The following is a 14,535-nucleotide window of genomic DNA, read 5'->3' on the forward strand; positions in this document are numbered from 1 at the left end:
GTAGTTCCCATGAGTTCCTAAATTCTGGAATTTTCTGGACTTCCTCCCCACCTCTCCCACAAATCTTCCAAAAAGGTAAGTCCCAGTCTTTGGTTACATAAACACTCATTTTTAAAAAAATCATTGACTTATGTCAATCGGTGTTCATTTACTGGCACGCGGAGCTCTCCGAGCACACCCCTCTCGTTCTCCTTGCTGCCTTTCCTGGCAATGGCAGCCACGTTCTGTCAACTCAGCCTGCCTCTGCACCTGTCCCCTCCCCACCTCCTCTGCAGTGACCTGCCAGCTTGGGGACACCACCCTGGACGCCTACCCCCAGCCAGCTCGGTACGTCGGCACAAAGGGGAAAACAAAGTCACATAAAACTGGTGGTGCCGCCTGTGTCACGGGCAACTTAGCCCCAACCCGTGACTGAGCTCGAGCAGCATACACGGTGCATCTCGAGTCGTGCACACGTAAGCCCACGGGCCCCACTCAGAGAGGAGGCACTCTGTCACATGCCTAAAAGCCGGCTGCAGAAATTACTACGAAAAGAATTCAACAAACATCAAAGAATCAACACCACAGAGACCCCACTCTCTGACTCACGCATACAGTTAGGCTCGAAATTATGACAGGACTTTAAAATATGTTTAAAAATTAAGATAAATTTTAAATAATTGCTCTATGAGGAAAAAAAGCCTATATCTAGAGTTCCATAAAGGCCAACTAACAGGAGCTGCAGCCCCAGCGGCCCTGGGCACAGCGGCAGCAGCCCAGGGTGCTGAACTGAGGGCAGGCAGGCCATTCCACTGGGAAGCCGCCAGCAGGCACTGCAGGTGGAGGAGAGGACAAATTTGCATGAAACTACCACAAAAATCCAAGCAAAGGGTAGAGGTTTAAGTAACTTTGTGTTTTCACTGTATACTAACCTCCAAAGGCCACGTGAGGCTTACAACTTACTGGTTACATGGAGTTGGACAAAGGTGCTGGACAGAGACGTGTCAGCCTCAGAATGCTGACACCCAGCCTTAGCTCGGAGCCACTGAGGGTTCCCTTCAGCATCCCGGCCCCCAGGTGGCAAGCTCACCTTGCCCAAACCCTGCCAGGACCCCCCCCCAGAAAGCTGTGCACCCTTGCCATGGCCCTCAGGGTCTGCATCTCCTCACGCAGGCCCCAGGACCACCGCCTCCCCTGGACAGGGCCCTGCTCCAGCCGGGCTTCCTCACACACGGCTGCCTGAGTAGAGCTGACCCGTGGCTCTTCCACTCGGCGCCCACTGGCCACACTGACGGCAGCGCCCGCCCCGTGCCTTGCCCAGCATGTGCTCTGTGCAGCTCACAGCACATGTGTGGGTCACAGTACACACAGTGCTCCCCAGAGCCATCTGGGGCTCAGGGTTTTAGGAAACCGAGCCCCCATGTGACACTGCTGGGCAATGATTTGGGGGAGGGGACAGTCAAGACAGGTGACTCTACCAATGATTACTAATAAGACCTTGGGACCAGGACAACCCCCAACCCAGCCACCTGATGGCCAAGCATCCTGCCAAGGTCTGCCTGTCCTCCTCTTTCTCCAAAAAGGTGCAGGGAGGTAGGAAAGGGCCTGCAACTGAGGACACCCCCACCATCACACCACACCTCCGGCCAAGCCAAGGATTGAGAAGGAAAGGTCTGTGCAGATCAAGACCTGACCTGGAAAGGAAAGTACGCAAACAACCGGTGAGGTAAACGGCGGGGCCCCAGTGAAGACCAGGTAGCAGTTCTGTGAGCTCACACCCATGTGGCCAGCCATCTGCTCCTGGGTACAGACCCCAAAGAAATGACAGCCCATGTCCACAGAAAGATCTGCACTCCTGCGTCACTAGAGACCTTATTTGTAACAGTCCCAGGCTGGGAATACACCCGCCCCAACAGGCGTCCACTACCAGGGCACGCCCAAGCAGGATGCGGTCCACAGCAGAACAGACCCCGGAGCACGCACAGCACGGTGGGCCTCAAGCACCACCACGGGGAGAAGCAGGCCAAGGGCGCATACGATCTTGCTCACGTGAAGCCCACGGGAGGCAAGACTAATCGCAGTGACGACAACCAGCAGAGAAGGTGCTGGCGGGGGAGGGTCACCGGAAGGCCGTGAGGAACCGTCCGCAACGGAGGCCAAGCACGTGGCAGGGGTCTGCATGACAGGCATAGGAATTTGACGAAACCCACAGAACGGCACACTCAGGATTTGTGCATTTCAATGTAGGCAAATTTTTACTCAAAAACACTGAAACAGATTTGAGGCAATGACTGATATACACTCTGAGGTGTGGAAGGTGAAGTGTGTGGAGATACACTGCGTCGAATGCATCCCATAAATAACAAAGATAGGCCACCGGGCAGACAGAGAACGGGTGGCGGGGTGACGACACGACTGCGGTAAATGCAGCACGTGGGATGCTGAGTGCAAACACACACGGGGTCACTGCGGAGGTCTGCGGACATCACTGTATGTCAGGGGAAAGGGCCGGTAGCCTTCAAGCAGTGTGCACGCGCGGCTCGATCCGTCAAGTCTGGGATGGGGTGTATGAGGGGCAAAGAACAAGAAAGAAGACAGCTTGGAGTGTTTCACGGGCTTCACAGAGAAGGGAAGGAACCTGAGGGGTCCACTGGGGATGGCGGCTGAGGGTGCAGCGAGGCAGGGGTGCAGCAGGGGAAGGTGCAAGGCCACAGAGCACACAGTGCGGACGACTGACCTCCGTTTCTGATCGCAGCGATCCCTCGGCAGAAGTCTTCAAAGCTGATCACACCGAGCCCACCTGGGTCCAGGCACCTCGTCAAGTCCTCCACCTGCAAATACCAAGGGGGAGCATGTTACCCACGTCACCCCGCCTTTACAGAGCCGGAGGGCACCTCCTGCACTCGGCCTTTTCAACACACACAGAGAAGCAGCCCACTTCCAAGTGCGGCCCTGGAAATAAAAGCCTGTCGGTTCCTCCCAAGGCCACCAGCAGCTCCTGCCAGAGCATAGGTGGCGGAGGAGCTGTGAATGGCGCTCAGCACGTGAGTCAGGGAAGGAGATTCCGCTCCCAGAGAGGGAAGACGGGAAGTGCTGCGGTTCCCCGTCTCCAGGCCGTCCACACAGCACAGACCCCCACCCACTCTGACAGATTTTCCCCGCTGTGCAGAGTCCTTAGTAAGGATAACCCAGGCAAACAGACTCCGGATATCAAGCATCACAAAAAGTGGGAAGAGTAATTTGTACATGGATGTTAGACAATGATACTGTTCAGAAAAAAAGATACATATATTATTTCCAAGTATAAAGTGGATTTCATCAAAATGTAAAACTTCTGCACTTCAAAAACACCATTAGTAAAACTAAAAGGCAAGACACAGATTGGGATTAAATATTTGCAAATCACATATCCAATAAAGGGCTTATATTCAGATGTATAAAAAAATCTTACAATTCAACAAGACCAGTAACATTTCTTTTCAGTGGGCACAAGATTTAAACAGACATTTCATCAAACAAGATATGTAAACGGCTGATAAGCAATGAAAAGATGCTCAAGATCGTGAGTCCTTAGGGAAATGCAAATCAAACCACACTGAGATACTGTGCCACGCAGCTACGCTCAAACCGCCAGCAGCGCCAAGCGTTGGTGAGAATGTGGGGGAACTGGTGCCTCATTCACTGCTGGGAATATAAAACAGTCCAGCCAATTCAGAAAACTATTTGGCCATTTCTTGAGAAGTTGAATATGAGCTTATCGTGCAACACAACAACCCCACTCTTAGGTTTCTACCCAAAGAAAGAAAACTGTCGGTCCTAACGAAGATGTGCACACAAATGTGTGTAACAAGCAGTCTTCGTAACTGTGAGGTAACTGTGAGAGTAGCAGTGACCCAAGCGTCCAGCTGAGAGGGTCCATCCGCACAGCACAGAAGGAAATGCTGATACCGCAACACAAATGAACCTCACGAACACTCCGCTAGATAAAAAAAGGCGGACACTTAAGGCTACAAGTTATAGCCTCTCATTTATTGCAAGTTTTCAGATAGACAAGTCTGTAGTGATGAAAAGCACACCGGCGGTTGTCCGACACTGTGCGGTAGAAGCGGGGACTGAACGCAAACAGCACAGGGGATCTTTGGGGTCAGGAAATGTAAAGCCTGGGCTGCGGTGACCGATGATGCATGACATTTACTAAAATCCACTCAACTGTACACTTACAAGGGGTGAATTCTGTGGCATATGAATCACACTTCAACAAAGGTCTTAAATGAATAGAGATAAAAAAGATCCAAGACAAGCGACAAACGCTGAAAGTAAGGCAGAGAGAAGGTCCGCCGCATGGCGGCAGCGGCCCTGAGAAGAGGAGCCGAAGGCGCAGAGCGGATACTGAAGCAAAATAAGGGAATTTCCCCAAAGGATCTTAACTACATATTGAAAGAATACACGGGGTACCTAATAATATCAACTCCCAGCCCTAAAAGACCTACTCCAAGACTTACTCTGGTGAATTTCTTGGACTTTCAAGGAAAACCAACCGAACAAAAATCTTTGAATAGCGATGTAAAAATCAAATGACTTCATAAAAAATGATCCAAGCAACACGTTTCAACAATAGGGCAGGATGCAAATCAGCAGAACCCCGTGCACAGGGCCTTGACAGAGACAGTAAGTAACCTGCCGACTTCAGAGGGAGAAGAGCCGGAGAGGAAGCTCCCTTACAAGACGCGGGGGACCAGTCAGCCCGCCGCCACGGAAGGGCTTCTTTGGATCCTGATTCGAATAGATTGCTTTAAGGATTCATTATTTATAAGCTAATTAGAAATATAAATCTTGATCTGGGATACTGAATACTTGTTGAATATCCGATATTATTCAAGGAAACATTAACTTCCGCAGATGTGATAATGGTATTTTAATGATTTTTCAAAGTACACTGCTTTTTAGACGAACTTACTGAAGTATTTAGATATCTAAAAAGTCGGGGGCCGAGGCACATGTATGGTCACATATATGGGCCCAGGCTGTGACCGAGAGAAAGGCCGGAGTGGGGCACTACACCGTTCTCTACGCTGGGCGGGTTTGAACTTCCCCATTATGAAGACTTGAAAGAGGGAGGGAGGTGGGAGTGTGAGAGAGAAAAAGACAGAGAGAGAAAGGAGCGAGAAAGCCAGGCGTGCGGGTTGGGGGGGATGAGGTGCGACCAGGGAGAGAGCCAACCTGTGACAAGAGGAGGGAAGGGCCCTACGGGCAGCCCCCAAGGGGCAGGAGGGCTGGAGCATGTGCCCACTTGGGGACGGGTATGGACTGCGTGTCTCAAAGGTGTGGAATCTGGGCTGAGGCTACAGTGGGCACAAGCCCTGGCTGAGGCCAAACCCACGAACCCTCATCATCCACAGATGTGCCTCGGAGCCGCCTCTGTGCTGGGCGGGCTGCCAGGCTCTGCCGCCGCCACACCTGGGTGGCACAGGACAATCCCGAGCCGCCTAACCCTGACTGTCCAGGATTCTCGAGCCAGGGACGTCTCCCTTTTCTCCCTCCACAGCAGGAAGAAGACAGTGGCCACCCCCTTCCCTCCTCCTGAGGACCCTGCGCAGTATGGAGACAGACACACTAGGCTCAGAAGTCCACTCGTCAGCTCATTTCTTTAAACAGCTTAATCAGAATTTTTCATAAAATGCCTCCTCCTCACAAAGCCTTCATTCCCGAACTACATGGTGTCTAGACAGGACGCCCGAAGGGTATCTGACTCAGTCCAAACCCCCCAGTCTATCCTTAGGATTCCTAAGAATTTCAACAAGGAAGCTACTAACTGAACACCAAATACCAGGTGTTCATTCTGAAACATTAACCCAGTGCTTTTTCAACAAATCATTAACGAGGAGTAAGTGCTTTCACATGTGAGCATGTTAAATGAGCAAGGATGAATCAAAGTATAAATTTTATAAAGTCCACCTTGTCTATATTTTCTTTATAATTTGGAAAATAAATAAACCTCCATGTAACTGATGATTTGGGGGAGTTCTAATTCTCTAAGCCCCAAGTTCTCCATTCAGAGGCTTTCCGGAAAAAACGAGACAGTGAAAAATAAGAACCTGCCTCTTCCTGCACAATCCAGCAGAGCCAGAAAACCCAAGCCAGGGGAGCACACGGAGAGTCAGAGCAGGCGGGGCCCTCTCCGGCAGAGGGGCTCAGGCAGGTCCAGCAGCGCGGGAGCCACTCCGCAGCCAGCTACCGAGGCCGGAGCTACTCCTACAGGACTACCTGACAGAGGACGTTCCCTAGCAAGCCACCCTGTTTCTGCTGCAGATGTGGAGGGGGGACCAGAACCAGCTGGCTAAGCGCGGGTCACTCCGTCTACAGACGCACCCCTCACAGAACCCACGGAAGGCACAGCACTTCACGGGGAGCATCCTGTTGTAGTACTTCAGCACAGCTTATATTGGTCAGAAGCCAGCCTGGCACACATTTGGGGCACGCTCAGCCAATCAAAGTACAACACACTCCTTTCAAGTGGACGTGGCACATTTACCAAGACAGACTACGTTCTGGGCCATAAAACGAGTTTCAATAGATTTAAGGATTCAAGCCAACATCATTAGGCATTAGAGAAATGCAAATTAAAACTACCATGAGATACGTATATATCTGGATGATTAAAATTAAGAAGACTGGCCATCCCGTGTGCACCATGTTTGGGAAGATGTGGAGGAACTGGGACTCTCATATCCTGCTGTTCCTGATGTAGCTACACAACCACTTCGGAAAACTGTCTGAGAATTCCTTTGAAGGTTTACCATATACCTACCTGCTGTATGATCCAGACACACCGCTCCTAAGTTGTACCCAAGAGGAATGAAAGCATACCTCCATACAAAGACCTGCACACACATGATCATAGAGGCTTTATTATAATGGCCAAAATATGGAAACAACCTAAATTTCCATCAACATAAGAATGCACGAACTGTGGTAACCCATGGAGAGGAAGGCAGGCTGTAGTGATATAAAGAGCAAATGTTCCCAGGGGCCTCCTTAGCCATTCATGAGCTCCACACCAGATCTGTGGGTGCGCAGGAGGGGGCAAGGAGGGAAACCTGACCACAGACCGTTTCTGAGCATCCACGCTGAGGCCTGCAGCTCCACCTGACGGCATAGCACTCCTAAGAGCATCTGTAAGAAGCCAAACACACATCCAGTGGGTTTTCCCAGATGCTTCCAAGAAGTCCTCTTTAACTGCACCAGCCAGAGGCCCCCGAGGGCACCCTCCTGCAGGGTCCAGCCAGTGCCCACCCAGGGCCCCCTGCACAGACAGCTCCACCTGCCTTTACACCGAGAAGTGTGTCCCCACACCTACAATCAAGATGCCATTTCCAACTTTCCTGACGTAGGTCTCTGGGAAGAACAAAAATTGTTGTGATAAAATCAGAAAAGATGAAATGTCACACTTTTCAAAGTTTATAAACAGAAGACAGGAAGGGGATATATACGTTCTGTTTCTTCACTGACACTTTGGAAATAAATCTGGAGTACATTAAATAGAGCTGTGATTTTTCGGCTCAGTTTAGGTGGTGGTTTCTTTTTTATTGAAGGACATACGATAAAAGGCAACAATCTAGGGTCCAGCTTGATGAATTTTGGCATGCGTATATACTCATGTAACCATCACCCAGATCAGAAGCAAACGTTCTGATTTTTCTCCCCTTCACCTATTTTGCACATCCCCCTCCCCCCTTCCCCAATGGCAGCCACCAGGCTGTTCTCTGTGTTTATGAGTCTATCTCTGCTTTGTTTTGTTTTTTCTATAAGTGAAAGCATATAGTATTTGTCTTTCTCTGACTTATTTCACTCACCATAATACCCTCTAGGTCCATCCATGTTGTCGCAAATGGCAAACTTTCATTTTATTTTATGGCTGAGTAATATTCCATTATGTATGTATCACGTCTTCTTCATCTGTTCATCTATTGATGGACATTTAGGCTGTTTCCATATTTTGGCTATTGTAAATAAGGCTGCAATAAACACAGGAGTGCATATCTTTTTGATTTAGTGACTTTGTTTTCTAGGGGTAAATTCCCCAGAAGTCGGATTGCTGGGTTGTTCAGCATTTCTATTTTTTTTTTTTTGGGAAACCTCCATATTGCTTTCCATTGTGGCTGCACCGATTCATATTTGCACCAACAGCACAGGAGGGCTCCCTTCCCCACGTCCTCAGCAGCACTTGCTGTTTCTTGTCTTGTCGGCAGTAGCCGTTCTGACCAGTGTGGGCGGCACCATTTGTTCTGCGCTTCCTGGATGATCAGCGATGTGTGGTGTCTCTTCACGTACCTGTTGGCATCCCTCTGTGTTCAGAAAAATGTCTATGCAGGAGTTTGGTGTTTTTTTTGCAGGGTTTGTTTTTTTGGTATTGCGTCATATGAATTCCTTATATATTTTGGATATTAGTCCCTTATCAGATACATCATTTGCAAATACCTTCCCCCATACAGTCAGCTGTCTTTTCATTTTGTCAATGGTTCCCTATGCTCGGCAGGTTGTTTGATGTTGTCCCACTTAAGAACACTTACCTTTCAGAAATACGTACTCAAATGTATTTATTTACATTTGCAAATAAAGTGATATGATGTCCGGGATTTGCTTGACAACACTGGTGGTGGAGGAGGGACAAGGCTGCCACAAATTGATCATTAAGCAGGGCGAGGGGCACACAGGGGTTATAATCATATTGTCTCTACTTTTGTATATGTCTGAGAATTTCCATTAATAGTAAGATTTTTTTTTATAGTACAGAACTATACACCTTAATAAAACAAAAAGCGGGGAGGGGGAAACGCACAGCAAAGCAAAAATGGGTGTGGAAGTATGCATGTGCCGCAGTATTCATGCACTTTATTAGATTATTAAAATAATGGAAATCTTAACAGCTCCTTCTTACAAAACAAGTTTTAATTGTGAGGACATTTTCACTGACTGAAATGGTTTGAAAAAAACCTCAGCTCTATAAATCTACATCCTCTTGATCATCATAAAGCCCCAGAGCTCCGGTGTTACTCCCAGGTCTCCATTCCCCTCATGTACTTTACTGACAGTCAGCTTCTAAGCAGAATAAAACCTCGGTGCAACGACGGAAACAACCTCCTGGATTTTGATGATGTGGCATAAAAACTTCTTATCAAATCCAGCAGCAGGAAAGAGACACGGATGGGACATCTCAGTCCTCCTGTGCCAGGAGCCACTGCCATTCATGAGTCCCGCCGGCGGCGCCTGCCACTCCCAGTGTCACTCCAGCTCTGCCAGGGCTCCGCAAGGACCCTGGCGCCGGCTCCCTAGCAAGTGGGCACTGGTTTGAGTCCTTAGTTCAGGAAAAACAAAACAAAAATGAAGAAATGCCATGACTTTGTTCTCAGGGCCTTTGAAAGCTAGACACAAATGATAGATGATTCAAGCTTTCCACTGAGCAGTGGTTTTCTATCTGGAACTTTCTAGCAAATTAACTGAGTAAGACCAAGCTTCCCGTATGCTGTTTCCTGAGCCTGCAGGACAGGGTCACAGGACAGCCCCAGGGCTCTGGGACCTTGGGCAGAGAGCCAGGGACAGAGATGTTAGCCATCAGCTGGTCTGCTCCACACAGACCACGAGGCACGTAACCGTTTCAAAGGTTGTGCTTAGCGATTTAAAGATCCTGCTCGGAGATTTCTCTAGCCAAGTGGAAGAAACGCTTATTTATTTAAATGTGGCCAGTGTGAACACAAGGTGAAAGACTCCTGTCTGCCTGAACATCTTAACCACTCTGGAACGAATGGATCTTGCTGGGGAAAAACGAAGTTGTTCAAGTAAATCTAATGTTTACTTTTAGGCGACTTAAAAGGCGATGTATGTTTATGTCTAAGCTTTAAATTTGAAAGAAAGATGGGTTAAATAATGTTAAAGAGTTTTCCAACACTGAAAGTGCTTATTTGGAGCTCAGTTTCTCTGTGTGTTGTGTAAGAATAACTTCCTAGCTCACCTGTGATGATGGACTTATTAACTGTCCCTGGTCTGGGGGAGGGCTTAGAAAATTCTAGAATAAAAGCATCATGCTGCCCTTACATAAAAGAAGTCATTCCACATGCTCCGAGAGGTACGTATCACATTCAGGAATCCATTTTTGTGTTTCAAAAATAGATGTTGAACGTCAGCAGCTGCGTCCTTCATGAACACACAACCTGCTCACCGCGCTGGAGGCAGGGACCGGCTGGCTCTTCCTGACGCGCTTGGGTGGCACTGAGTCGTCTCCAGCAGCAGAAGCCACTTCCTCCCTGCATGTGTCATCCCTGCGGCCCGGCAGATCGCCTTTCCCACATGTTCACCGCTCACTGCTTTGAGGTCTTGGTGCAGCAGGGCAGGGAGCGGCTGGGACGGAGGCTGCTGCAACTCCAGCTGCTTCAGGGGACACCGCAGTTCTGGCTGTGTTATGTCTGCTAACAGCTTCGTGGAAATGTGATTCACATATCGTATAATTCACCCATTTAAAGGGTGCAATGCAGTGCTTTTTTGTATATTCACAGAGATGTCTCCATGTTATTTTAAAGACAATAAAATCTTAAAGTGCACGTGAGAAGTCTCAGAAGAACTGTCCAGTGGACACACTCACGCTTTAAGCAAACATGCTGAGGAAACGACACAGAATTTATAGACGTCCCTAAAGCACACACACTCTCAGCACTCGTGGAACCACATCCACCAGAGGGAACCTCGAAGCAGGGCATCTCAGGGTCAGGTCTGGACAGCTGGGGCTGCCAGAGGGCGCAGAGGGAGCAGCTCTGAGAAGGGGCTCCCCCGTGGCTCTGCTCTGAGACGGCGGCCCATTGGGTAGAGGACTCTCCGGCTCACGCTCCACCCCAAGCTGCGTGGTGGCAGTGTACCCTCCGTCTAGCTGTCATCTCACTGCACGTAAGAGAACTGGAGGTTCTGTCCTTATGGGGACACCCTCCCCCCACTCCTGGCCTAACCTAGACCTCTGAGAGCAAGTAAAGGAGGGAAAAAACTGAAAGTTAAACACAGGTACACAGTTCAAAAAGTCACCGTGCTGCCAAGGTCTCTCTCCATCCCACCATGCTCCGAGAAGCCCTTCTTTCTGCTCTATAGCTTTGAGTGGGTTTTAGGGTCACTGCCTGTTGTAATTAATGTGCTCCTGGTGCTACTTCTTGGCTTTCCAACTGCAGGCTTCATTTTGGCCTCCCATGGTGAGAAGTGAGAATTCAGCACTCTTCCCGGGGTTTGTTTATTAACATCACTCGCTCAGTACATTTAAGCTGTAGCACTGCCTGCCTTACACCAGTTTTTCCTGAACTTGGCAATTCCCTCATTTCCCCGGTAGCTGTTGCCCCAGCTAACCACTCTACAGGATTGCACGCCTCCTTCAGACTGCGGAACTCAGCGCTTCTGCACAACGTCTGGTCACCCCTGTGCTTGCTCCTATGCTGACAGCCCTGCACCCACACTCCTGACGCCCCTCATCAGGGAGGCCTCCGCAGCTTCCTTAGAAGGGCCTGCATTGTGGGCCTTGGGCACGTTCCTGAGACACTTGCACCCCTCCGTGCCCTGGACAGGTGCCGCATCCGGTCCCAGGCTGAAAGGTGCTGCCCCACCCAACCCCTCCTGCTGGGGCCACAGAGTCGGCCACCTGTCCTGATGGTCTGCACGGCCTGTCTGAAACTCTGGAAGCTGGTGGGTGCCCCCTCTTTGTTGGCAGGACTCACTGCATTTACTGGAGGCACATCCCCCACTGTTCTGAGCGCAGGAGGAGCCCTTCCCACTGCAGGCACCGACCTTGGGTCCGGGAAGTCTTCCTGAAGGACGCCTGGCAGGGTCTCTGCTCCCCTCTAGTGCACCTGTGGGCAGGAGCTACACCTGGCTAATCACGTACTTTCCCTGTCTTTTATCTCCTATTCTCTTTGCCCTTTAAAGAACCTTCTGGGATATATTTTTTGTCTTCCAAACCTTCAACTGGATGCTTTATTTCATTTCTAATATCAATTTTAAATTTTAGTTATTTGCACATGACGTCATCCTTAACCTGTGGTGAAAATTTTACTTTCCAAGTTTTCTTCACTCTCTGCACACTGCCCCTTTTTTCTGGTTTGCTCTTGGTCTCTCCGTTTCCTGTTTGGAGGCCTTCCTCAAGCGTCTGAGCCCCCTGCTGGTCCCTTTCTACTTAGCAGTGGTCATTGCAGAGCTGATAAAAGCGGGGTCTGCACGGAGGGCTCCTGGACCAGGGCCTCCTGCAAGGGCCTGGCAGTGACCTGGCTCCTCGGTCGTTGGCCGCTCCAGGGCTGGACACTGGGGGGCGGGATCCAGATAGGAGCACATGATGGGATGACCCTGCATGGCAAACGCGCTGCGCTGGCTGGTCCGTGCATATGTTACCTGTATCGGGCAGCCAGCCGCAGGGAAGAAGCAAACGGCACCACCTAAAGGGGCTGCCATGGATGGATCTGCGATGACCACGAGGCCCTGCGGCTGTTGCCTGACAACAGCCAGCAAAAAATCTGGGATCTCAGTCCTATAGCTACAGGAAACTGAATTCTGCCAACCACCCAAATGACGTGGTGGAGAACCCCGAGCTCCAGGGCAGGACCCAGCTCAGAGAGACCCTGGGCAGAGGGCACGTGGGATGCAGGGTCCCAGGATGAAGGCACACCCAGGGCTGAGGGCCTGAGGCGTGCCTATGGCCTAAGTCCCAGGAAGCGGGCGGCTGGAGCAGAGTAAGGCAGGAAGGGAGGCCAGCACGCCCAGGGAGTCTGAGCGCAGCGGTACAGGGTCTGCCTGAAGGAGCCTGGTCAGTGGCCTGCTGAGAGAAGGCTGGACGGCAGGTGGGGCAGGGAGCGTGGGCAGAGCGCACCCACGATCCCAGCAGAGACAGGGTGGTTTGCACTGCACACTAAGAGATGAGGCTTCCTGATGTATTCTGAGGGTCAGGCCGACGGGGTTCCCGATGGATCAGATGTTGGGTAAGAGAATGAGGCTTTGGCCAGAGTCACGGCAAGGAGGGGACTGCTGTCACCGAGACAGGGAGCTGAGGAGGCACTCAGAGCTCCAGTCGCATGAGTATGAGACGACCACCTGGCAGCCAAGCCGGAGTTCAGGGTGGGGTGAGCTGGAGGTGTGAAGCCGGGGGTCACCAGCACAGGCACCACACTGAAGGCTTGAGCCTGGCGGTGAGTGTGGATGGAGGGTGCGGACGAGGACCCAGTGGCCAGCAGACTGGGCAGGAGGCACCTGCGAGAGCAGACTGAACACGTGGGCACCAGGGAGAGAGCAGTAGTGGTAGCTGTGCCCCGCTGCACAGCGACACCCAGTGATGCTGGGTGCCACTGCTCAGGTGTGAGCAGGCAAAGACCACGTGGACGGCACCCATCCGTGCCTCTCCACACACCTGATTTAGAACTGGGGTTGCTTTGCTGAAGAAGCCTTCGCTTTCTGAGGCTTTGAATTCCTATTGCCACTTAACCTCAGAAAAGCCTATGATGGTGTGGTTTTAAAAATCTATTTGTTAAGTGTGATAAAATGCACATAAAATTTACTATCTTAACCATTTCAGGAGTCCGGCTCAGGGGCACGGCCCGCTCACATGTGCAGCCCCCCCACTGCCCTCTCCAGAGCCTGTCACCTCCCCACACTGTCCCCGGGAGCACTCACCCTTCCACCTTCTGTCCCCCCCGGCCCTGCCTGCTCGCGGGACCCCAGAGAAGGGGAGTCGCTCACACGTGTCCTCTGGGGACTGGCTCGTCTCACACAGCATCGCGTCCCCAGGGTCCATCCGCGTGGTAGCACGCGTCACAATGTCCCTGCTGCTGACGGCTGAGATCTGTGCCCGGGTGAGCGGACTGCTGGTGTTCGCCCCGCCACCCGCCCCGGACGCCTGGCGGTGTGAGCTGCGCTGCTCTGAACATGGGTGTGCAAATACGTAACGGTATGCTCTTAAGAAAAATACTGTGCAATAGCACAGTGATAATTAGCTACCTGGGTGAATGTTACCTCATTACTGACATGGCAGCGGTCTCGTCCCTCCCCGGCCCTCCCTCCACAGCTACTGGCGTGCTTAGCACCTGGTCTCCTCCGTTTCAGCCAGGCTGCTTTCCTCGCTGGGATCCAGCAAGCTTTTCCCTCCCGTACTAGCTCTTACTGCTACTGTCACAAATCACCACAAATTAAGCAGCTTATAACAATAGAAATTTACTCTTAACAGTTCTGGAGGCTAGAGAATGACAGGAGTCTTACAGGCTAAAATCACGGGGCTGGCGGGGCCGGCTCCTCTGGAAGCCCAGGGGGAGGATCCCCGGCTGCCCGGCTCCCCGCTCATGGCCACAGCCCTCCGAGCTCTGCTCCTGTCTGCCGCTGCCGTCCTGCAGCCCCACCTCACCCCACCCCCTCTCGTAGGACCTTTGTGAGCACGTGTAGGGCTACCTGCCTGCCTCCTTCGCCATATAAAGCGCATTCTGCAGGTTCTGGGGATCAGGGCCTGGACATCTTCGGCAGCCATTTTCAGCCTACCACACCCACCTTACTTTT

General features: G+C 51.2%; 1 protein-coding gene across 1 annotated transcript in view; it reads right to left on the reverse strand.

Annotated features, from left to right (window-relative positions):
* RAB11FIP3 (RAB11 family interacting protein 3) overlaps positions 1 to 14,535 on the reverse strand; it is a 67,872-nt gene that overhangs the window by 32,679 nt on the left and 20,658 nt on the right. The window contains exon 2 of the mRNA XM_037005664.2: positions 2,717 to 2,810. Coding sequence (XP_036861559.2) covers positions 2,717 to 2,810 — 94 coding nt within the window. The remainder of the gene's footprint in view (positions 1 to 2,716; positions 2,811 to 14,535) is intronic.

This window comes from Manis javanica, chromosome 10, assembly GCF_040802235.1.
Source record: "Manis javanica isolate MJ-LG chromosome 10, MJ_LKY, whole genome shotgun sequence".
NCBI lineage: Eukaryota > Metazoa > Chordata > Mammalia > Pholidota > Manidae > Manis > Manis javanica.